Raw genomic sequence first — 24147 nt, forward strand, 5'->3', positions numbered from 1 at the left:
TGGTCCTTTTGATTCTAAGAGAAAGACTTTCCTTACCACTGATGCCAGTTTGTGTGGTCTTGGTAATGTGCTTTCTCAAATAGATGATGGTGAAGAACGTGAGGTGGCTTTTGCTTCTAGGGCGCTAAAAAAACAGAACAGCAGTACTCATGTATTGAGAGGGAAGCATTGGCCACAGTATAGGCAGTCAAACATTTTAAGTTTTACTTGTGGGGCATTCCTTTTATAGTTAGGTCTGATCATCGTCCCTTGGTGCACATATTTTCTTGTGCGGAGAGTGAAAAACTTACGCCTAGACTCAAACGATGGAGTGAAGGTTTGGAGGGGTTTAATTTTCATGTTGATTATCTCCCTGGTTCTGCCAACAAGGCAGCTGATTGCTTATCTTGATTACCAATTGAGGGTTGTACTGACACACCTGACTGTGAAACAATAAATGTATGCTGGGTCAAGGAGCCTGCCATCCAAGAAAGCGAATGGATTCAGGCCATGAGTGAGGACTTATTGATTCCTGTCGTAACACGTTTGGTCATTGAAGGATGGCCTGATACAAAGATGATGGATACTGATTTATTGCCCTTTTGGTCCATCAAAAATGAGCTTACCATGTGTGAGGGTCAACTTATGCGAGGTGAAAGAGTAATTCCACCCGATGCACTCAAATCCAAACTTATAAAACTTGGCTCATGAAGGACATTTAGAAAGAAATCTGACCAAGTCACGTCTCTGCGAGAGGTATCGGTGGCCAAGAATGGATAGTCATGTTGAAAATGTTGTTAAAAATTGTTACCAGTGTGCTTCCTCTGATAAGTCCAAAGTTATCAATACCTCCCCGTTATCACCTGTTGAAGTTCCACCGGAACCATGGATAAAACTGGGGTTAGACCTTATGGGTCCTTTTAATCTTTTAAATCCTGCAGAAAGGTTTGTCATTTTGTTAGTAGATTATTCATCTAAATGGGTCTGTACCAAATGTGTAAGTTCTGTCAATACGAAAGTGGTTATTGATTTCCTTAAGGATGAATTTGCAAGTGAAGGTATCCCCAAATTTTTGATCACGGACAATGGGGTAAATTTTGTTTCTCAGGAGATGCATGAATTTTTGACAGATTATGGAATTACACATCAGAAGACTGCCCTTTATAAACTGCAGGCTAATGGTCTTGCGGAATGCATGAACAGGGTAGTCAAGGCATGTGTTCAAAGAGCTATGGAAATGAGTACTTCTCTCAAAGATGTTTTAAGGGATACTTGGTGGGCTCATCGCACGGCTGTTAATACTATTCTGCAAAAATCTCCTTTTCAAATCTGGCGTGGGAGGGTTGCATTGTCCAAACTCAATCCTGGATGGTTACTTCTCATAGAAGGTCCTGTTTTGAATGAGGAGGAGGTGAGTAGTAAATTAAGTCTTACCAAATAAATACAAGGAAAGATTTGATTTTAAGGGATCTGCCAAGATCATGACATGGAAAGTCGGAGATTGGGTACTGAGTTCATGGGACCTTTTGTCATTACTTCGGTATGTAGAAATGTGGTTACTGTTCATAATGGTGCTAAGTGGAGCATGTCTCGTTTGGTCAAGTTTAATGGTGACAAGTCTAAATTTCCATCTTGTCCAAACAGTTCAATTAATCCAAGTACATCCACTAAACCTGGTTTTACATCTCTCCCGCCTAGATCTCGCTATGCTCCAAAGAGGTATGATGACTATGAAATGTATTGAAAGCTCATTATTTGTTTTCAATGTTAAAATACTGTGTTTTGTGGTGATTCATAAATACTTTTGTGATTTTCTCATATTATATAATGTTTTGCATCAAATCTTTTCTTCTTTTCTTGAACTTTCTTATTTTCACGTTTCTTCAAATTTCTTCTGTTTTCCCTGTAATTGGGATGTTTTGGGATGATTCAAATTGCCTTTCATGTGCATGTCTCCATTCCATCTCCTCAGTAGCATCTGGTAAAGACAGTTGTACCAGGAGAGTGGAGAGGCGGCAGCAGAAGTTGGTGGTCGTTTACCTACTTAATAAATACCTCTGAAAAACGTACCTGAGTGGCTTTTCAACACACTGCCTTTGCGTCATTTTCTAGTAAATATGCCTCCATATCTGTGAGCCCACAGAAAGCCACTTTGTGTGATTTTGCATGGCCTCATAGATATGGGGTAAGGCAAGGCAGCGCAGGTTGCTGCAGTGCCTTACTCTGTGGCAGATAGGCGTTCCATGGGCGTTGCAGTGGGTTTTCCCACGCAGCACCAATGGATTCTGATGCTGCCCGATATTTACTTAATCAAGTACATCTGGGGCAGCGCCAAACCTTACACCTCCCCATAGCAAGCGCTCTGAGGAGGAATATTTGTATTCCTCCTCGTTTTTCTTCTTTCAATGTGTGCTGTATTCTGCAGCACACATAGAAGGAGGACATTGTCTCTCAAAATTGTTATTGTGCAGAAGTTGCCCCTTCCTGCACAAAAACAATCCTGCATGCAACAGACAACCTTGCACCATGGTGCAAGGGTGCCTGTGTTGGCGCTAGGCAATCAATTGTGCGCCAACGCAGGGGGAAAGGACAGGAATGCACCATATATCATAAATCCGATGCATTCCAGCCCTTTCACATTTGTGTAGGGCAGGTAGCAAAACTTGTGGCACTGCCCAACGCCAGTTCCCCATAAATTAGGCCCTTAGTTTGCAGTCCCTAGCAGAAAGGAATTTAGATAACTCAGCCATACTGCATGTAATAGTTGCATTTGATTTTCCTTAGTTCTTAATTGTCCGTGTTTTCTATGTGTGTATGTGTGTGCAAGAGATACAAATTGAGTTCTTCGGTGAACGCAAAAAGGTAGTCTTGTGTATAGATTTGTAGTGTCCGTGCTTTTTTTTTCCAAGATCTGGTCACCCTAGATTTGCGGTAAAACCTTCCACTCAGCAGAAATCATAGTCCTACTCTCTGAACATTGTTTCCAGCGACCTATCAGAAGACAAGACCCTACACATCACCAGTCGTATCAGACTCATGTCTGCGATGCAACCCGTAGAAACTCACAAGACTTCAAAAAGCGGCTGCATGGTCAATGCGCCCTAATGCTTTTTGTATGGCAGGTGCGCCGCATAAAATTGTTAAATAAATAAATAGTAAAGGCTCATTGTATACAGTGCAAAAGCCACTAACCTTACATATTCCATGGTGTATGGATTTTAGCACAATGTTATCTGAATCATATCTTTAGGGTTTCTAACCTCTCCTAATACTGTCAGAGAGTGGGTAAACAAAGGTAATGCCTGAAGCTAGTTGTCTGTGTGTCAAAAGCCATCTAGAAACAGAGACTAGATGAGCTTGGTGTTGTTTATCTTTGCTGACAAATCCTGTTTCTTTTCTGTCATAAATTGGTAAAAAATTGAAGATAAATAGTGGACTCGTGTTTTTACAATTGTTTTATTACAAGAAAATTAATTTAGAAAACAGACAGATAGTAGTGCTCTTTCGAACAATAATCTAGGCTTCGAATGTTGCTGGACCCAGTAAGTTTGGTAGAGCTGGATACACTATTTGCTGCGATGTGGCTGTGCCATTCAGCCCCTATCCTTTCACAGCTTTCTCTTTCCATGACCTGGTGAAACTAACCCAGTGTCTTAACAATGGTGAAGGATTGTCACTATTTAGAGCGCGCATCCATAGGTCAATCACCACCTAGTTAAACGATCGGCAGTGAGTTTACAATTGTGCCAGTGCTTTCTGATAATGTCACCATCATAGTACTAGGCAACGCAGAAGATGACTTGATCAAGAACTTCCTGCCTCTGAACCAATCATCTGTTTTTATGTTGGGAGCATCCAAAACCAGTAGCCAATCCCAAACCAGGGACCAGTCTAATAACCTCCTCCCAGGCCTCAATCAACAATGAAGTAATCAATATTCCCAATGAAGTAGCCCGTCCCAACAGTGATCTCATTCACAGTCCGAAGGCTTAATTGATCACTCAAGAGAATATTGGGAATGTTGAAACATTTTCATATATCTTTGTCTTTCAAGCAAAATCAAGTTTCCTAGTCGGTTTGTTAAATCCACTTATGACCTGTGGCCCAAAGTTATTCACCAATCCAATGTTTTGCTAGTCGATATCCTGGGGTCATAACACATTGAGGATCATGTCCAAGATGGAACCAGATCTTGTCGTCCCAATTGCTGTAGGATCACTTAATTATTACATTGTTTCTGGTGTTTCCCAGCATTGTTCGGAGAGGAGAGGTCTTGGGCCTCATCTAAACGGACAGTAGCAAGTCGGAAACCCGATCAGAGACTCTCTTACAGGTGAAGGAAGGTAATGTCTTTCAATGCACAGTAGGCACCTGTGCAGATCATAGCTGACCAGCTCCTGAGGAACGGGGGTTCCAGCTCACCTCTCACGCAGCATGAAAAAGAACATGGTCTTGAGGATGCGTCCGAAGCTGCACACCGCGGAGATCAGCCAATGGGAGTGCAGGCTCGGGTCTGTGTTCACCACGCACTTGGTGATATCCGTCTAAGAAGGAAAGCAAAAGAGATGTTAGAAGAAACCTTAGGTGATTTGAATCTTACACTCTCATCCAAAAACACGCACAGTTCTGTCTTCAGGAAAACATTTATTAGGGAAACCCCAGGGTTGTTTAGGACCACTGGCCTGATCTACATTTCAGTGGTAATGGAAACACGAAATCTGGTTGAAGCCCAAGGAGAATCCACTGAAGGACAGTCCCCCATCAGCTTATCCTTGTTCTCCAAAAAATAAATCTTTATGGGGATTTTCCGCCAGATTTGGCACATTTACAAATTGGAAAGACTTCTATTGCAGCCCAACTCTAGATCAGGTTCTTTATTCAGAAGTAGGTAGTGTCTGATTTCACAACGAGAAATAAGCAAAATAGCAACGTTTGCTTGACCTCCTGCTGCATAATCAATGCCGGGGAATCAGGCAAAAGAGCTACAGCCTGCCAATGGCGACTCTGGAGCAAAGTCTTACAAATGTGTGCGTTGAGCAAATCGATTGAGGAATCCACTAATCAGAGCATAAACATGCAATACAGAAAATACTACTTCAAAGTATCGAGACTGTTTTGATATTTTCCATCCTCTTGTACGCTGCTCTCAGCCATCTCATTCTGTTGCTGACTCAATATATTTGTATGATGGCCAACTGAGCTCAGCATCTGCTTCATTTGTCGTGCTTCTCAATTGTGGGCGTCCTGAAACATTTCCAGATCAGTTCAAGGGACATTGAGCTGCCAAAATACATTAGTTCCAGCCTTCTACCCAGAGCAGCTAGAGTTGGCATTCAGTTCTTGCCTTCTGTTATTGCAAATGGCCCAATAACCACTCATTACGCTTAATAAATGTTTTCCGTAGAAAATTCTACCGTCTAGATACTCTCTTACGATGGTGATTACCTCTTCTAGCACCATGTAGTGTTAACCCTCCAGCAGCCTTCGGAGGGGTTGTTATTCCTGAGCAGCGCTTTTAAATGGGATTATTTAAGGATCTTTTTGGAAAGCAATGAGGTACTGGATCATTTCCTTGTGAGGGAGGATATTTTTTCATAGGTTCAACCCTCGTGTGTGCGAATCTCTGTTATCTATTGACAGACTGATTGCGGACCTACATCTGATTGAAAAACAGACTCCAGTACTGTTGCCTCCTGTGAGGTACGGGTGTCAGCTCATGCACAGTGCTCTGTATTTGAATCACTGATGTCCCAAGTTCATTTGATTTCCCATCAGGAGTTAGTGCAGACCTTTTAGACTGGTGTAATATACCCTGAAGGCTGTCTACTGCATCTAGTGGCTTTAATCTGCGGGGCGTGGCTTGGACGCCGATCGGGATGGCGGCGTGAGCTGGTAGCTCCGCGCAAGGTCCCACTATTTCTCCTGAAAACTACACCCTGGGGGATCCCTGATCGGCGAAATCTATCTGTGAAGTATTGGGGAACCATTGGAGAGCAGCTGAGAGCTCTTGGGAGACCGAATATACCGCCGAGACCCGAAAGAAGTAGTCGGAGGGGTTGTGCGGAGCGGGAGGAAAATGGCGGCGGAAAGGGACGGTGGTCTCTGAGCCAGGATCGAGGTGGACTGGGATCGGACTGGTGCAGCTGGGGCGCACCCGAACGGGCCTGAGAGGTGGAGCTGGGGCACGGAGGCCAGTGTCGGACTGGTGTACAGCTTGTACGTACTCGTTTATACCTCCCCCCTTCCCCTTTGTCCCGGCCCTAGCGACAGTGAAGCGGGCGGCCCCGGTACTCCTGGTTATTGGAGTTGCCAGCACGGCGGGGGTGACTGCCCTACTATAACTGTTGGTGCGCACGACTCCCGGGCAGAGGATAACGGGATCTGGAGGAAGACCAGGGGCGGCCGTATGACGACGCCAGAAGCACCTAAAATGGCGGCTGCAGGCGGGGCGGCCATTGCAGAACAGGGCCGGGAGGACTCTAATGCGCTGTCCCATGAAGGTGAGGCCCGAGCTTCTCCGCTGATGATGGAGCAGGAGCAGCGGCTGAATCAGCGCCTGGATACTATTCTAGAGGCCATAACCTCGACTAAGGAGGCTTTGCAACAGGACATTGCGCAGGTCGCCACAGGGCTGGGTCTCCTGAGGGCGGATCCTGCTAAGCTGGCGGACAAAGTAAAGGACCATGAGCAACTGCTACAAGACCTGCAACCGGCGGTAGTGACCGCGGAACATAAAATAACAGACATCCTCAGCCGCCTGGACACGTTGGAGAGACGAGCGGAGGATGCCGAAAGCCGTAATCGACGGAACAACGTACGGGTTGAAGGCCTGCCGGAGAAAATCGAAGGGGATGACGCAGTGGCCTATATGGAAAATTGGTTTCGGACGGTGGTGGCGCCGGAGGGCCTCTCATCCTTCTTCCCACTGGAACGGGCACATAGGGTGCCGGCTCGCCCACCGGCGCTCGGCCGCCCTCCTAGACCGATGGTGGTGAAGCTCCTACACTATAACGATCGGGACCTGTTAATCCAGAGGGCTCGAACACTGGGCCCATTTGAGGTGGAAAATAGCCGAGTCACGATATTCCCGGACTATACGCAAGAAGTTCAAAAGAGCAGGGCATCCTTCCTGGCGGTGAAAAAGGAGCTGAGGGAGGAGGGCATTCAGTACTCATTGCTCTTCTCGGCTAAGCTGCGAGTAATCCTGGACGGGAACACTCAATTTTTCCAGACTCCTGATGAAGCGTGGTCGTGGCTGGAGTTGTATCGCGCCGGCACAGACAGAACTGGTAAAAGTCAGCGGGAGAGGCCTAAACCGCTTCAGATCCGGAAATCTCAACGAATCCGCTCGTGTAACAAGCTTCAGAGAGAGAAACGGGAAGGTCAAATGGCTGCGGACAAAAGAGGGGCGCTGGCAGCGACGGCGAGCATCACGAGGTCGCAACAGGAGTGTGGACTGGTTGAATCGGACTGTGGTGAGGACGGAGGCAGGACCGGAGAAGAACTATCGGTGGCGGAGAGCTCAAAGGGCCCTGCGGTCACCCCACAGACATCTGATGGGATCTTTAATGAATAACTTGTGTATGGGACTTATGACACTGCGCTTCTCACGTAGCAATACTCAGTTGGTACTAGAAGGGCTGGCAGGTAGGGTGTTGCATAAGCAGTGTGGGATGGAAGGCGCGGGGCTCGGGCTCCGCCTGCCCTGGTTCGGCGATAACTCACCCCCTTGGGGCCCTTAAGGCCTTCTGTGGTGGCGACCACAGATTAGACTGATGTGTGTTGAGTTCAAGGTTTGGAACGGGGCTGAAACTGGGTTATTAGGCTCTGTCCTGGGGAGTGGGGTTTGGGGAGTTTTTTCTACAATTGTTTTGGGGGGGAGCAACTGCTGCGATGTGGGCAATGACTGGCTGTACTTGAATTGGATCGTTAAGGATTATCATGGAGACGTTACCTAATTTGAAATGCCTAACATGGAATGTCCGAGGACTGCGAACAATGATCAAACGCCACAAAGTGCATGCTTATCTGGTGAGGCGGGGTTTTCAGATTGCAATGTTACAGGAAACTCACTTAACTAAACAAGAATGCACTGCGCTACAGAAGAGGTGGCGAGGTCAGGTTTTTGGCACCACTTATTCAGCATTCGCTAGAGGGGTGCTGATATGGGTTCGAGCGGGCGTACCGTTCCAGATGGTGAACCAGCTGGTGGATCCTGAGGGAAGATATGTGGCGGTGGAGGGGAGGTTATATGGCCGGGGTGTGGTTTTGTGCTGCGTGTATGCCCCAAATGTTGACCAGGCTCACTTCTTTGATGGCCTGTCGTGCTCACTGGCCTCCTTCTTGGCGGGTCCTGTGATTCTGGGAGGGGACTTTAATTCAATCACTAATGTGGCATTGGATAGGTCGCACCCACCACTGGCTGATTCCCCAGTACGTAGACTAGCTGCACATAGGAAGGATTGGCAAGAGAGGTGGGGACTGCTAGATGTATGGCGGGAACAACATCAGGACAGTAGGGACTATTCCTTTTTCTCGGCCCTCCACGCCTTACACGTCAGGATTGATTCGGTCCTGTGCAGTGGTTCCCTGGCTGCAATGGTCACCCATACAGAATACCTGACCAGGACCATCTCGGATCACAATCCCTTGTTGGTATTCGTACAATGGCAACGTGCGAGATCCGCAATGCCAACATGGCGGCTTCGGCCCGACACCTTGGAAGATTCGGTGTTCAGTGATGCGGTCCAACGAGGCATAGACCAATACTTTGGGGAAAATGAGGGTACAGCTCATACTAGGTCCACTGAATGGGACGCGGTGAAAGTGGTGGTGAGAGGAGTGTGTATGGGTAGGTTCTCGAATGCCTGAACATCGGTGTTGAATGCGCTTGCAAAAGCGGAAGAGGAGTTGAGGGGTCTGGAACAGCGTAGACCGGACCGACCGGATTTACAAGCCCGGTTATTAGAAGCCAAAGAGGCAGTGGCGACTGAAACGGAACAGCTGCGGAGCTATGATTATAGGCAATATGCCATTAAAGCGCATGCTGAGAGGGATAAGGTAGGCACGCTCCTGGCCAGGCTCGCTAATCCTGAAATCAGAGGCTGCCCAATCTTGAGCATAAAGACTGCATCAGGGGAGATGGTTTATTCGCAGACAGCGGTGCTGGAGTGTTTTCGGACCTATTATGCGAAGTTGTATGAGTGCCAGCTGGGGTTGGAGGCCTCGGAGATCAGTGTTTACTTGGAATTGATGCAGCTTCCGGTGCTGGATGACGACGATGCAAAGGACTTGGGAGGGCCTATCGCGCTCGCCGAGATCAGGGCGGCCATTAAACACATGGCGAGGAATAAAACGCCTGGGGTGGATGGCCTGCCGATTGAATTTTACCAGAAGTTTGTGGATAGTTTGGCACCCAGATTACTGGTGGTGTACGAGGAGGCTAGAAGGTTGGGGTATCTGCCCAGATCGATGAGGGAGGCGTTGATAGTACCATTGCTGAAACCCGGCAGAGAGGCATCAGATGTGAAGTCATATAGGCCTTTGTCCATGTTGACGGTAGACTACAAGATATTGAGCCGTATACTAGCCACCAGGTTGGCTCCACATATGACCAGGTTGGTGCACAGGGACCAAGCAGGGTTTATCCCTACAAGGAACACGACGCTCAATATTCGTCGCCTAATTGGGATATTGGATGGCTCTGCGGATGCAGATGGTGGTACGGCGGTGTTATCTGTGGATATTGAGAAGGCCTTTGATAGCCTGGAATGGGTCTACCTGGAAGAAGTCCTGGTGAAGTTTGGTCTTGGTGAGGGGTTTCGTAGATGGACGAAAGTGTTATATTCATCGGCCACAGCGAGGGTGCGTCTGGGCACTCTTGTGTCCGCGGATTATCCGGTTTGTAGAGGGACGAGACAGGGGTGTTCGTTATCCCCATTGCTGTTTGCATTAGCAATGGAACCATTAGCAGCGCGAGCCAGGTCAGGAGTCATGTACCGGGGGATTGAACGAGGTGAGCAATCGCACTATATATCTCTATATGCGGACGACTTACTGCTGTACATGGCGGATGCAGAGCAGGCTTTGGAGGGAGCGATGGATATGTTATCCGAGTTTGGTCGGTTGTCGGGCCTTATGGTTAATTGGACGAAGACTTGCATCTTTCCGCTAAAGGCGGACACACCGTGCCCCCCTCGTGATTTGGGTGTGGTCTGGGAGCCATCTTGTTTCACTTATTTAGGAGTCCGCATCTACCATGAGGTCGCGAATCTGTTGGAGGGTAATATTGGGCGTTGTATAAGAGCACTGAGAGGCTGTATGTCCTTTTGGGCCTCCCTCCCTTTGTCAGTACTGGGTAGAGTAGCTCTATTGAAGATGGTGGCACTCCCAAGGTTACTTTATTATTTCCGCACGCTGCCCATTTGGATTCCTCAGAGGATCTTCAAGGATCTGCGGACGATGATAATCGACTTCCTCTGGGGGCACGGACGACGTAGAGTAGCTTTGAACACCTTGCTTAGGCCCAAGCTTGAGGGGGGGATTGCAGTCCCCGATTTTGAATTGTACTATTTGGCTGCGCAGCTACAGGTTCTTACGCAGCACGTGGCTAGGGTGTTCAGAGGGCCGGAACACGAACGAGGGAATGGTATACAGTGCCACGTCCTGGCGTACATTATTATGCAGCAGAAATTAGAGTTACGAGGCCTCACTATGGAGGAAAAGATGCTCAGGTTGTGTTGGCATAGGAGTTTGAAGAGAACAAAGACGTCCCGACCTTATGCACCGGAGATACCATTGGGAATGCTGACCGCGCTGCCGCATGGTGGTGATTGGTCTCAGTTGCTGGAATGGGAAGAGCAGGGATTGCAGATGGTGGGTGATCTGTATATAGATTGAACGTTGGTCCCCTTCCAGACGCTGCAGGAACAGTTTGGGCTGCCGGAAGGGAGCTTCCTCTTGCATGCGGCTGTGGTGGCGGCAGTGCAGAAACATTGGAAAGGAGGGCTCCTTGAGCCGGAAACGACCATGGCCTGTCAGTATGTCGTGATGGCCGCAGGTACATTTAAAGCGGTGACCTGCCTCCATAATAGGATGTTGCACGAGGGGTTGGATCCGCTCCTAGGCCTGAAATCGAAATGGGAGGTTAGAATAGGTAGGCCCATCCCCGACACGGTGTGGGGACATATCCTGCAGCGAACATGGAAGGGGACAAGGAATGCACGCTTTCAACAGGTACACTTTTACGTCCTGCATAGGGCTTACCTGACCCCGGAGAAGATTGAGCGGTATTTCCGGGTGCAGGAGGCGCGATGCCTGAGGTGCCTGGCATTGGAGGTTGATATAGATCACTTGTTGTGGGGCTGTCCAAGGCTGGGGACATACTGGTTGGAAGTTGGGCAACTCCTGAATGCGGTGACTGGTCGGGAGGTGGATTTTGACATGGCGGCGTGTCTGTTGCTATGGTTCCCACACACGAAGAATACCAAGGTGACGAGTAAATTCATTGATCTGGGGCTTATACTGGCGCAGAGGGAAATCACTTGGCACTGGAAGTCCAGGGAGGGACCATCAGTGAGGAGATGGGTGAATGAACTGCTGAGATGGTCTGATTGTGAGAGTGTGCTCCGAATGAGACAGGCAGTCAGGATTGATAATGAAAAGAGCTTAGAAATGGCGAGGGCGTGGGAGATGATAGTCCAGGCGTTGCGTGTTTCCATGGTGGAGGACGTAGAATAAGCTATTTGTGTATACGGGCTCCATGAGGCTTGAGAGTGTAACGGCATCAATCGATCTGTAGCGAGCCCCATTGTAGTGATGAGAACGAGGCCCATATCGTCAGCGGTTGCAGGGGGGGGGGGGGGGGGGGGAAGGGGGTTGCTTGGGGACTGTTTGGGGGTAGCATTAGGCACCGAGGCCCAGGTCAGGAGGCACAGCAGTTATTCCCGGGGTTGGACGTGTCCCTAGTGTGACAGGAGAGCTCAGATAGGCAGCGAGGGAGGAACAGGGACACATCAGACCAACGCGATAGGGGCCCACCATTAGATGGGCTGGGGTCCGGGATCACGAGTGTCGCTCGCCTAACTAGAATGCTAGTATCTGCTGGCTGGTGTGGGGGGAGGTTTAGGAGTTTAGGGGGGTAAAACGCAGATACGTAAAGCTGTTATTGACCAATCATCCCTACGGGATGCTCACTGTGATGTTCTTGCTGGAAGTATGGATTACTACGCCGCCCGGCCTCCGGGATACGGGCTAAATGGCTGTGTACGACTTACTGTTTATTTTATCCATGCGTGGGGACACCATGAGTGTGCTGGTTGATCTATTATATGCAATGGTTTCTAACTCTGCAATAAAAACGAATTAAAAAAAAAAAATAGTGGCTTTAATCTGCAGTATATGGAGTTTACAAATATGCACATGGCAGGTGGGTGTGGGAGACAGTGTGTAAGCAGCATTGCTATTGGAAGCTGAGAAAGTTTTATGGCTCTTGTTAGTGTTCCACTATGAATAACGAGAGACAATTCCTTGCCACCAGGACCTTAAACGAGGCTTTCCATTGAGGATCCATATCTTGAGTGGTATGTCTTTTTAGTGAAACCAGCCACTGGAATATATGAGCAAGCCAGGTTGCTTGCATCCCACCCTGAATGTCCAACAGTCAGTCATGCACTGGCTCCGGCAATGTTTAGGATACATTACACGGTTTACTCTTTCCAACCTTACAGCTATCGGAGCTTTATCAGCCCTATATCCAAGCATTTATTGTCAGACCCTGTCCGGGAGGCATGGCAGAGTGGCACCACTGGGTGACAACAGTGGTGGTTGAGAGAATATGCTACTGGTGTCCTGTGGGCCTGTCCTACTATGGCTCTGCAAACTAGCCCATTACATCCTTTCCACACTTAACTCTCAGGGTAGTAAAGACGAGAAGTAAAAGGCTTCCAAGAGGTGTAATGTGTGAGACAAGAGATCAGATTTCAACAGTCAACCAACAGACACAATGACATATTGTCCAGCCCGTTGATCATCCTAATTAAAAGAAAGTATGTTAATTTCACAGCAAAACAAAATATTACATAGTTCTATTGGGATATGGGCACAGGAAACCCCTCTGTGATTCTACAGTGGCCTCTCATAGTTCTAGGATTTTTTTTTTATGTTTATGGTGACTTGAATGAAGTTATCCAATAAGCACTGCTGCTTAGGCACAGGTGCAGTTCACTCTGGAACACTCCTCTTGCTAATGTGTGAATCAGTTCAACAGTTAATGCCACAAAAATCACAGGGGCAAAAGTCTAGTGTTGTTATGGCAGGTGTGCCTCAGGGCATACAGTGTTTCAGCCTTCTCCCGACTAAGGGGCCGATTAGGATGGCGGACGGATCGCCACCACCATGCAGGCGGTGGCGATCCAGCCGCCACCTGTGCCCGTCCGCCACCTATTTCACCCGTCATATTACAATGGCGGGGGGACCGCGGCGGACGGGAAGACAGTCGGCCGCTTTTCCACCGCGGTCGCCTTGCGACCGCGGCGGAAATGGTCTAATATGGTGGCGGTGTTTATCAGACACTGCCAGCCGTATTAGAATGTGCTGTGGGCAATGCCTTTCTGTGGCGGCAATGCTGCCACAACAAGGCATACGGTCTTTGCTTCGGGGGCCCGTTGCGGGCCCCCAGGGTGAACGGGGGGGTGGAGGTGCACATGGGGGGGTACCTATGGTACACCCCTGCGTTTCAAAATACAACATGGCAGGCATCGCGCGGTGCCTGTCATGTTGTGCTTTGAAACGCACAACATGCATTTTTAGCATTGCTGCAATGTTAAAAATGCGGGATGCACCCGCCACTGTGGCAGGTGCATCCTAATTCGAGGCACGGGACCTCCGCCCCTGTGGTGGACTTTGTCCGTCCGCCATCCTAATTGACCCCAAGGTTCGTCTTTACCTGCTCGGTCAAGGTGCAATGCTTACGGCACTAGTGAGAGTGTTCTTTGAACCTACTCAGCAGCTGCAGCTTCAATAGGGTGAGACTGCTGAAGCAGCAGCTATACTCGATATACAGACCACTGTCTGGCAGGCCTACACAGCAAGCATTTTGTGGCCTCCTATGCCAGTCAGGTGCTTGGCTCTGGCAGTTGCAACCTCCTGGTCTGATTTAAAGCAGCTGTTCATCTTCAGCGTTGACGCCTTTGGGCGGGAGGGCTTCCGCATTAGTATTAGACTGGGCTTCTCTTGCTTGGTAGCACCAATGTTGGAAAGCAGCAGCATGCACATGGCAGGGGTGCAGGATGCACAGTGTTGCTTTCAGTTGAATGTCTTGGTGCAGATCACAACTGGAACTGCTGGGGGAGAGGGGAGAGGTGGAGACCCCTCATGACATGGGTAATTTCCAGTCTTCGTTTCCCACATGTAGTGGGCTTCCTCTGGTGGAACATGCTGGGCGTCTCCTTCTGGACAGAGTCTCTTCCTCCAGGACCATGCCCTCTCCTTCCCTCTTGGAGCAGACAGACAAGCTTTTAGACTTTAGTCAGACAACCAGCTTCAGATAATGTCCACTCTCACCTGGAAGAATGGCTGTCAAGAAGATACCAGCTCTGGCCACACAGCAGCTCTTGAATACTCGGCCAGCACCCTCTTTTTTGGTCAAGAAGAATGTGGAACTGCAATAGGGTGAGGTGCTATGGATCCCACTTTTGTACTAATTTTCCACACAGTGGAGGTGGATCCACTTTATAAGTCTCTTTAACCAGTTTGGGGTGGTTCTCTTTCAAATCCAAATTTCTGGCTGCCTTGCAGTCACAGCCTTTGTGCAAGGTAATGACTTTCACAGTAGGTAACAATGATGCTGGCTCAAAGCAGAAGTATCCTATATCTCATTGAGAGGCCTGTGCCAGAAATGATATATTGAGTGCCCAAATTTCCACAAATTGTGCCTTCAATTGGTCAAGTGCTGCAGAGACTTTATCCATGCCCAGTAGTTCCCATTTCTTTTATAGCCGGTTTTCGTCATCTTGCACTGTCTCAGTGGTCCACCAGGAATTGATAGCTTGCCCAGCGGTGCGCAGAGTAGGTATATTTATCTACCCCCATGGCAAAAGTAGTGGGTATATTTGCCTATTTGGAGGCTCAATGTTGTGTATTCCAGGAATTGTATGATATCTGTCCCTAACATAGAGTCTGTCTTTTAATATGTATTGCCAGTATCTTTTTTACTTGATGCAGCATCGTAGCAAATGCAGCAGAGTACCAGTCCCTCTGCAACCTCTCCAGCACTCCACTGCCTTCAAGGCTTCCATGCCTGTATCCTTGCTAATATATAGTACCGGTATTGTGTTGTTTTCAGCATGGCTTCTATGCCTATGGCACGTGTGGCAATCCCCCATGTTCTATAAAAGATATGTAACTATTCTATGAATGCAAATGAGCGACCCGGTTCCTCCTCCCATCTCTTCTTTTTTAGTTCAAAATATTTTATTGAAAATTATTTCATATTAAACAACAAGCAAGACATACAAAAAAGAATAATAATTCGAAACACTCCAGTACAATACATAAAATACAATATTTGCTTATTCATTTCACGAGATATGATAAACGTATTCATAGAAAAACTAAAAAGGTAGAGGAGGGGGAGGGAAACATTAAATAGCAAATTAATATTAATTTATAAATGGAGTCACTAAGCAATATCAATTAATTCAATAAAAGACAGTAAAAGCGGAACAAGCAATAAATATACCATTAATTTGATAAATAAATATCAACAGGAATCCAGAATTAGTGATAAGCAATAGAATTATGACAAACCCCAGACAAAGATAACTGTGCACCTCTCCTTGTAAAAATAACCCATGACCGCCAAGCATGAACTGATAACTTTGAAACATCTTTCCAACAAAATGTAATGGTTTTTTTTTTTTTAAATATTTTTATTGACATTTTACAACAGTTTTCCCCCCCCACCCCGCGCCATAACAAATTTTTCATTTCTCATTACTCATTTACAGATGATACATATTGCAGTAATAACATTTTTTACAAAATACGATATAAAATAACAGAATCAGCAAAGAAATCCTAATTTAAGACTACCAACTAAAACTTTAAGTATTTAAAGTAGGAGGGAAAGAAGAAAAAACTTGACATTCGCTTCTTCAAGGCCTATTACCTTGTGTTACCCCCTTATACATTTAACATCCTGTCTTTCCAATCGGATATCGGCTTCCACAGCTGTAGCCCCAGTGCTCTCCCTTTTTTCCCCTTTCTAGCATAAATAGCCCTCTCAAGGTTGTGCATATACAATAGTTTAGCCAGCCACTGCTGGAAGGAGGGAGCCAATTTATCTTTCCATACAGACGCTATGCAAAGACGTAGTACGGCCATTGCCACAAATATGAAACCACCTGCACCATGTTGTTCTATATTGGGTGCCTCGAGGCCTAACATTATTACATCAGGTGTCAATTTCACTTTGAAAGCCAATGATTTATCACAGAACATTTCAATACTGTTTATGAGTGGTGAGAGGATTGGGCACCCTGCGAACATGTGAATTATGTCTGCCTCTGAACTATCGCATCGCGGGCACCTCACCCCCTGTATTCCCCCCCACTGAGCGATCCTAGCTGGGGTATAGTAAAGTCTAAACAAAGTTTTGTAATGTTGTGCTTTTAGTGATGCCAGACATAGTACCTCATGCCCCAAGGTTAGTGATTTTGTAAATATCCCTTCAGAAATTCCTAGTGCCTCCATCCATTTGGTCTCATACTTCCCTAAGTCGTCCCCTCTATGATCTATTAATGCTGCATACAGCCGTTTAATTGTACATGGCCGCTCTGCTTCAATCATCTGTAGTATTGGGTTCTCCTTAAATCCCGCCTGACCGCCACGTTTATTACCTAAAAAACTTCTTATCTGTAAGTACTTGAAAAAAGACCTATTACTAACCCCGAATTCCTGTTGGAGCTCTGCAAATTGCCGTACCCCTAATTCCCCCATCAAGTCTCCCATGTTTCTAATTCCTTGTCTAACCCATTCTTTAAAGATTACATCCGAGAAAATATCCGAGGGTAATGTTGTGTCCCCTACTAATCTCGTATATCCATGGAGTCTACCCAGACCAAAACTCTTCTTAAATGCCTTCCAGATCTTATTGGCGGCTTCCAATGTCTTAAACCTAGTTCGCTTGAAGTAGCTTGGCTCCGTATATCTCAGAAAAGCATTATTAGCTTCATCTCCCAAAATTAAGCCATACACTTCTAAAGACCCTGTATGTAATTCCTCCTCTCCTTCGATCCCTCCCAATAAACAGGTCATTTGTTGCAGAGCCGCTGCCCAGTAATACATCCTGAGGTCTGGTAGAGACCATCCTCCCTTATCATAAGGTAGTGACATGTATTTCAGTGCCCTCCTTGTCTTCCCTTGTGCCCATACGAAGCGATTTACCATATTCTCTAAGTTCTTAAACCATATCAAATTAAAAAACAGCGGAATTGTTCTAAACAAGTATAGCACTTTGGGGAGCAGGTTCATTTTCACATAGTTAACCCTTCCAACAATTGTCATATGCAGATTGTGTATCCTATCCAGGTCTTTTTTCGTTTTTGTGAGAATAGGAGTGATATTGATTTCCACCAACTTTCCTAAATCTGCTGTGATAATAATACCCAAGTATTTACCTTCATTAACCACCCGTGTATCTGTGCAATCTGTGTGTGCGTTTTTAATAATTTGTGTCTTATTTTTGTTCAATGCATAACCCGCTATTCGCCCAAACAGCTCTGCCTTTGATTCTATTTCCCTTATCGCATCCATTGGGTTGGGTGTTATAACCGCTATGTCGTCTGCATACGCAAGAACCTTTATATCTCCCCTCTTAGAAAGTAGTGGTTCAATTCTTGCATTTTGTTCTAATTTATATATTAGAGGGTCTATATACATTGCAAACAATAAAGGTGAACAGGGGCACCCCTGTCTTGTGCCCCTGGTAATATTAAAGGGTTTCGTGCGACCTGTATTTATCCTGACACTTGCTGTTGGATTTGAGTAGAGTGATTGTATTACTTTGATAAATGTTTCGCCCACTCCCCCTCTTCTCAAAACAGCCCATAAATACTCCCATGCTACCCTATCGAATGCTTTCTCAGCGTCGAGTAACAAAGTGGCCATTGGTTTCCCATCCCCTTCCTGAATATCAAACAATGTTATCATTTTCCTAACATGTGTTGTGGTATCTCTGTGAGGTATGAACCCGTGTTGATTGTCACTCACCAGTTGAGTAATTACCCTGGCGAATCTAGCTGCCTGTATCTTTGAGAATATTTTGGTATCTGCATTGATTAATGTGATGGGTCGATATGATCCAGGTTCTGTCGGATCCTTCCCTTTTTTTAGTAAGATTACAATGTCTGCTCCCGCCCAGCTGCCCGGGATTGCCTGCCCTTGCTGAATTCCTTTGAAAGTTCTCGCTAATTCTTTGAATATTGAGGGTAAGAATATTTTATAAAATTCTCCTGGAATCAGATCAGGTCCAGCTGCTTTCCCATTTGGTAAGCCCTGTATAGCATCGTTTATCTCCTCATCGCTTATGTCATTATCCAGATATTCTCTATCCTCTTCACTAAGTACTTTACCCGGGATGTTCTCTAGATACTGCTCTATTTCACTCCTATCCCGGACTAACTCCTCCTTATATAACCTGCTATAATATGCCCTAAATACCTCAGCGATTCCCTTATCATCAGTGATTATCTGTCCTGTTTCGTCTTTAATTTAATTGATTTCACTTTTAGCTACTCTTTGTCTTGTTCGTGCTGCTAGCGTGCGTCCTATTCTTTCACTGAATTCGTAGCTCCTCGCTCTCTGCGTGTCATACAATCTAGCGGCCTTAATCGCCACTTCTTCCAGAGCTGCTGCCCTAGCTGCTGTTACTTCTAGAAGTCGTTCAGTGAGTCCCCGCTGTTCTATGGTAGCTAACTCAAGGCGTGCTTCTGCCAAAATCAAAGCGTTGTTCAACCGATCCCTTTCTATTTTTTCCCTCCTCTGTTTAGCAATGGAATAGCTAAGCGTCTCCCCTCTAATACAGGCCTTAAATGTATCCCAAGCATTCCCAACGTTGGTGCTCCCTCTATTAATATCCCAGAATTGTTTAATCCATGCGTGCATGTATGTGACATAATCATCGTCTTTCAACAAACCCCTTTCGAACGTCCATGATCCCACCACCTTCTTAAAACTTACGCCTTCAATTGTTAATTTTAGAGGGTTGTGATCTGACAATATGCGTGGTAATCTCTCAATTGTTGCATTGTTTAATAGTTCCCGGGTTATAAAAAAATAATCTAACCTAACGCATTTGTGGTGAGGTGCTGAATAAAATGTATATCCAGGATCTGACTGTTTCTTGACACCCCATACATCATACACTCCATTATTTCTTACTAGACTCTGTATTGCCCTGCAGACTCTTTTCTTTCTTCCCTTATATTGCCCTGTTGTATCTATATCTAGCCCCTTGGCCCCGTCAATATTAAAGTCTCCTGCCAGGATCACCCGTGACGCCCAAGAAGGCAACTCAGTATCCAAAAAAAGGAACAGCTCTGGGTCATCCTCGGTTGATCCATAAACAGAGCCTAGGGTAACCCACTCCTCCCCTATAAAACACTCAATCAGGGCACATCTCCCCCACTCATCCTCGAACCTCTTCCTTGTTTTAATGTCTGTATGTTTGGTTAGTACAGCCACTCCTCTAATTCTCGCCCCTTGTTTTGAATGTGCTAGTACCCTGAATCCCAGTTGTTCCAGTAAGAATACCCTATTCCCTTCTACGTGTGTCTCTTGTAAGCATATAAAATCAGCCCCAGTGTTCTTTAACAACAGTGCCAGACGCTGTCTTTTTAATCTGTCATTCAGCCCGCACACGTTCATAGTAATGATTTTAATACTCCCGCTCATGGAGGGTTATGTAAACTTTCCTTACGACCTCGTAATCCCATTGTATTTTCTTTACAAATGTTATAGTCGATATGCTCTTTTGTTTGTTTCAGCTCTTCCCACTTTTTTTTTTTTTTTGTTATGTGTTTACTTCTTCTACTCCTTCTACCTGTGCTACATCAACTTGCAGTGCTACTTGAGCTTGCTGTGCTAATTGTATCATCTGAGTTACATATTTTTTCTTTTTCTTGTTTCATCGCTGTCTCCCCCTTATTGGCGCTCCCCTCCCCCCTCCCCTCCCCCCTCCCCTGCCCACAGGCAACTAGGTCAATCCTGACCTATGTATGACTGGTTCCCGATCCCCTTGAGTAGAGCCGCCCCTCCCCTCTCTTCCTATAGTAATAAATGTGATTGCAAAAAAAAGGAGAAAGAAAAGAAAAGAAAAGAAAAAAAAAAGGAAAGAGAGAAGGAGGAACAGAGCTAACCCCCTCTGCACTCCACCTATTCACCTGTAAGAATTCATTGCTTAGTCCAAAACAATGTCCCACATACAACCGATACAACCGATTCTTGCTGAGTCTTGCTGAGTCTATACAAGAAAAAAATACAGATTAATCTAACCCTTCACCTCTTGGATTCTAAACCTATTCATTACAATACAATTCAACTCAGGCCTAGTACAAGCCATATAAATCCATATCATCTAGGGTCATCAGCCTTGTCCCCCCCCTTCTCTCCTCCCCCTCCCCCTCCCTTCCCCCCCCCTTCCTCCTTTTCACTTTTGGATATTGTTTATCTTCTTCATTTCTCCTTTAACTCGGACAGGAAACTCTGTGCTTTAATCTCTGAGAAGAACATTCTCGTGTGGCCCTCTGTTATTACTTTCAGCCTTGCGGGGTACAGGAGGTATGCCTCGCACCCAGCTTTCTGAAATGGATCTATCAATTGTCGCAACCTCCACCTCCTCTCCACTGTGGCATGACAAAAATCCGGGCGAGCGAAGAATGTGTTCCCTTTGAAGGCCCGGCGATCTTGTGGTCTTGCACTATCCATAATGGCTTGTCTTGCCAGGAAGTTCCCTATGTATACCAACATAGCTCTTGGTCTCTCACTCTGATTGGCACCATAGGACTTCTTAATTGACAGTGGAAATCTGTGCGCCCGTTGTACCTCAATGTCCCAATTCCAAGTGATGAGCTCTGGAAATGCTTCTTTTAACAGTGTGACTACGTAGGTCCTGGGATTCTGCTCCTCTACCCCCTCCGGAATCCCTAGAAATCTTATATTGTTCCTCCTCTGTCTATTTTCCGCATCCTCAGCCTTCCATTGTAAATCCTCATTAAATTTCTCCTGTGCCGTCTTAAACTCTTTCCACTGTGAGACTTCATCCTCCAATTGGCCAGCTCTCTCTTCCACTTCTGTCATTCTGCCTGCCATCTCCGCATATAACTTATTTACTTTACACAATGACCCCTCGATCTTCTTACTTGTCCGTTTTGCTCTTTTAGCTTCAGCCCTCACCTCTTCCTGCATTTGCCTAAGAGTGGCGTAAAGCATCTCCATAGTGGGGCCCTGTCCTTGACCATGGGATTGAGAACCCGAACCCGAGGATCTATTATGCCTAGACCTAGCTCCCCCTTCCTCCTGGTACATCCTTGAGGTAGCTGAGTAGTCCCATATCAGATTATTCGGTCTCTCAGTAAGTCTAGTACTGCATCTTCTTTGCGTTTTCCTAATATTCTGTTGTTTCCTTCTTACAACTGTCTGCTTCTCGACACTCTCGACACTATCATCAGTGGAAGACTGAGTATACCCTGTATGACCTGTATGACCTGCCTCTGACTCAGTGTCCGTCTCAGTTCCCTGATCTGAGGAAGATACCTCCGACTCTTCTATGCTTCCATCTAAATCAGTTATTTCAGAGTTGGGTACGTCCCCCTTCTTTTTATGTACTTCCGTTGTCTTGCCTATTTCAACAGTTTCCTCATTCAGAGAGAAGAAGATGTCGTCTCCTGGGGTCCCTGGTAGAAAACTCGGTAATGTGTCTGCTGCCCCCTCTGTCAATGCTGGAGCCTTACCCCTCCCTTCAAGCCTCCTCTGCTCATGTACCTTATCTACTTCGTCTTCTTGAGGAGTGACGCTGTTGGGGGTGTCTTCTGAATCAGCTGCAGCTGTAGTTTCTGTAATTTGATTGAGCCCTGAGGTAGTGGCGGAATTGACTGACAGTGGTGCACCATTAATATTAATGTTAATAGAAACGTTTTCTCCTGGAGTGCCAGATCCTGCTCCACTGTTATTCTGGTTATTATGCTCAATCATGTTACCCTCAGACTCCTTAGCCCCATTTAAATAACCTGTATTCTTGCCTTGATTTGGAACTGTGATTCCCCCCTCCAGACCTGCATTTTCCCCTTCCACTCTTATCCTCACAGAATCAGGCAGTTCCTTACCGAATTCGGTTTCCATCTGAATCCTAGGGCCACTTAACAGTACCTCCGTGTCTGGCTCTGTAACGCCCTCTGCCCTGTGGTCGTCTACACTGGACCCGGCTTCCCTCGGCACTTGCGCTGACCCGACTTGTTCTGACTCTGCCACCTCCTTCTCTGTCTCTCCAGGAGCCGTGTCTCGTGGTGATGGCAATGGCGTCTTGTTAACCACTGCATCAGCTGGGGTTGGGGTCCTGTTTCTGTCTGTGGATGTCTCCCTACCGAAGGATTCGACCAAGGTAGGCTGCCTCAGAGCACCTCTTCCTGCTCTGGGTGTTGATTCTTTTGACGCCGTCACTTTCTCAGCTGCCTCCGCTCTGTGTGCTTTCTTCTCCGCGCGACCTGCATTGGCGGCTGCTGCAATTGCCCGGCGCTCCGCTCTCTGCTCGGCTTTCAACTCAGCCTCGCGCTCCTTTTCTTTCTTCCTCAGCTCTCTTTTCTTGGCGGCTGAGTCCATCTCGGCATCTGTATCCAGGTTCTTGCTTCTGGTGGTTTGCTTTCTCGTCGTAACCTGCGAGGGCATACTCTGCTTGCTCTTACGTTCTGGAAGTACTGGAAGTAGCGCTTCCCTGATGTCTTCAGTCACTACCTCGGTCCTGAGGTAACTGGCAATAAACCTTAGTAGCTGCTCTGCCAAAACGACTCGATTATATATCGATTTTCCCAGCTGTAAGAAGGTTACAGCAGTGTCTCCTTTATTCCCAGTTTTACTCAACATCTGTGCGCTTGAAAAACTCTCGCCTGCATCTGCATTTCTCCGCCGTTCACTCCAAGAGAGGGGAGAGGAAAAGCAGCCTCTCACTCAGTGGATCGGTCCGCGGCCATCTTGCCCAAAATGTAATGGATTTTAACGCAGCTGAGATTAAGAAATTAAAAAGTTTACATTCAAGATCACTTAAATCCTGCGATAAAATAACAGATTTACATATTAACATTTTATATTATATAACTTCATGAATATTTAGAATCTTTTTAATAATATCCCAAACTTCTGTCCAGAATTTGGAGATTAAATGACAAGTAAAAAGCATATGTTGTAGCGAGCCAGAGTTTAAATTACAATGCCAACAAGTATCAGATTGAAGAAGTTTAGCCTGAAATAAACGTAATGGAGTCCATAAGCAATTAAGTAAAATATAAGAATTTGTTTGGAAAATCAAAACAGGTAACCATCCAGATATATTACTAAGCCATATATTTTCCCATGTATCATCATTCAAGGAAAGCAATAGTTCATTATTCCAGAACGTAGCAATCATATTTATGTTACTTCCTAGATTATTGGACAGTTTTTTTTATATAGAATAGAAACACCGTGAGGATTTGTTGATATAGTTTGGATGTAAATGGATAAATCAGCTTGAGTATTAGATAGAATAGTTTGCGAAAAATAATCTAAAATCGAATTACTTAAATATTCATATTTTATAAGTTCAGAATTAGCTGAACCAAACTTAGTTTGTAAATTCTCAAACAGTATAAAAGTGTTATTAGAATAAACATCCTTAAGATAAAAAATTCCAGCTTCATCCATGAAAACCAAAACTAATATTTCTATTCAATTTAATAACATTGCTATGCCATAAAGATAATTCATCAGTACTGCACATGGGATATTGAAAAACAGAATCCAAATAATTGAAAATCGTTTTAGTGGATTTAAGGATAACAGATTTATGAAAAAATGAAGATTTGTTAGACATTGTTAACAGAGTGGGTAGTGGAAAGGGTTTCACAATGGATTTTTCAA

The 24147-nt window shown here is 45.9% G+C and overlaps 1 protein-coding gene across 1 annotated transcript in view; it reads right to left on the minus strand.

Moving 5' to 3' along the window:
* Positions 1-3416: 3416 nt before the first annotated feature.
* Positions 3417-24147, minus strand: part of BOK (BCL2 family apoptosis regulator BOK) — a 216712-nt gene continuing 195981 nt past the window's right edge. The window contains exon 4 of the mRNA XM_086944009.1: positions 3417-4523. Within this exon, the coding sequence (XP_086800135.1) occupies positions 4398-4523 (126 nt within the window). The 3' untranslated portion in view covers positions 3417-4397. The remainder of the gene's footprint in view (positions 4524-24147) is intronic.

This window comes from Lissotriton vulgaris, chromosome 11, assembly GCF_964263255.1.
Source record: "Lissotriton vulgaris chromosome 11, aLisVul1.2, whole genome shotgun sequence".
Taxonomy (NCBI): domain Eukaryota; kingdom Metazoa; phylum Chordata; class Amphibia; order Caudata; family Salamandridae; genus Lissotriton; species Lissotriton vulgaris.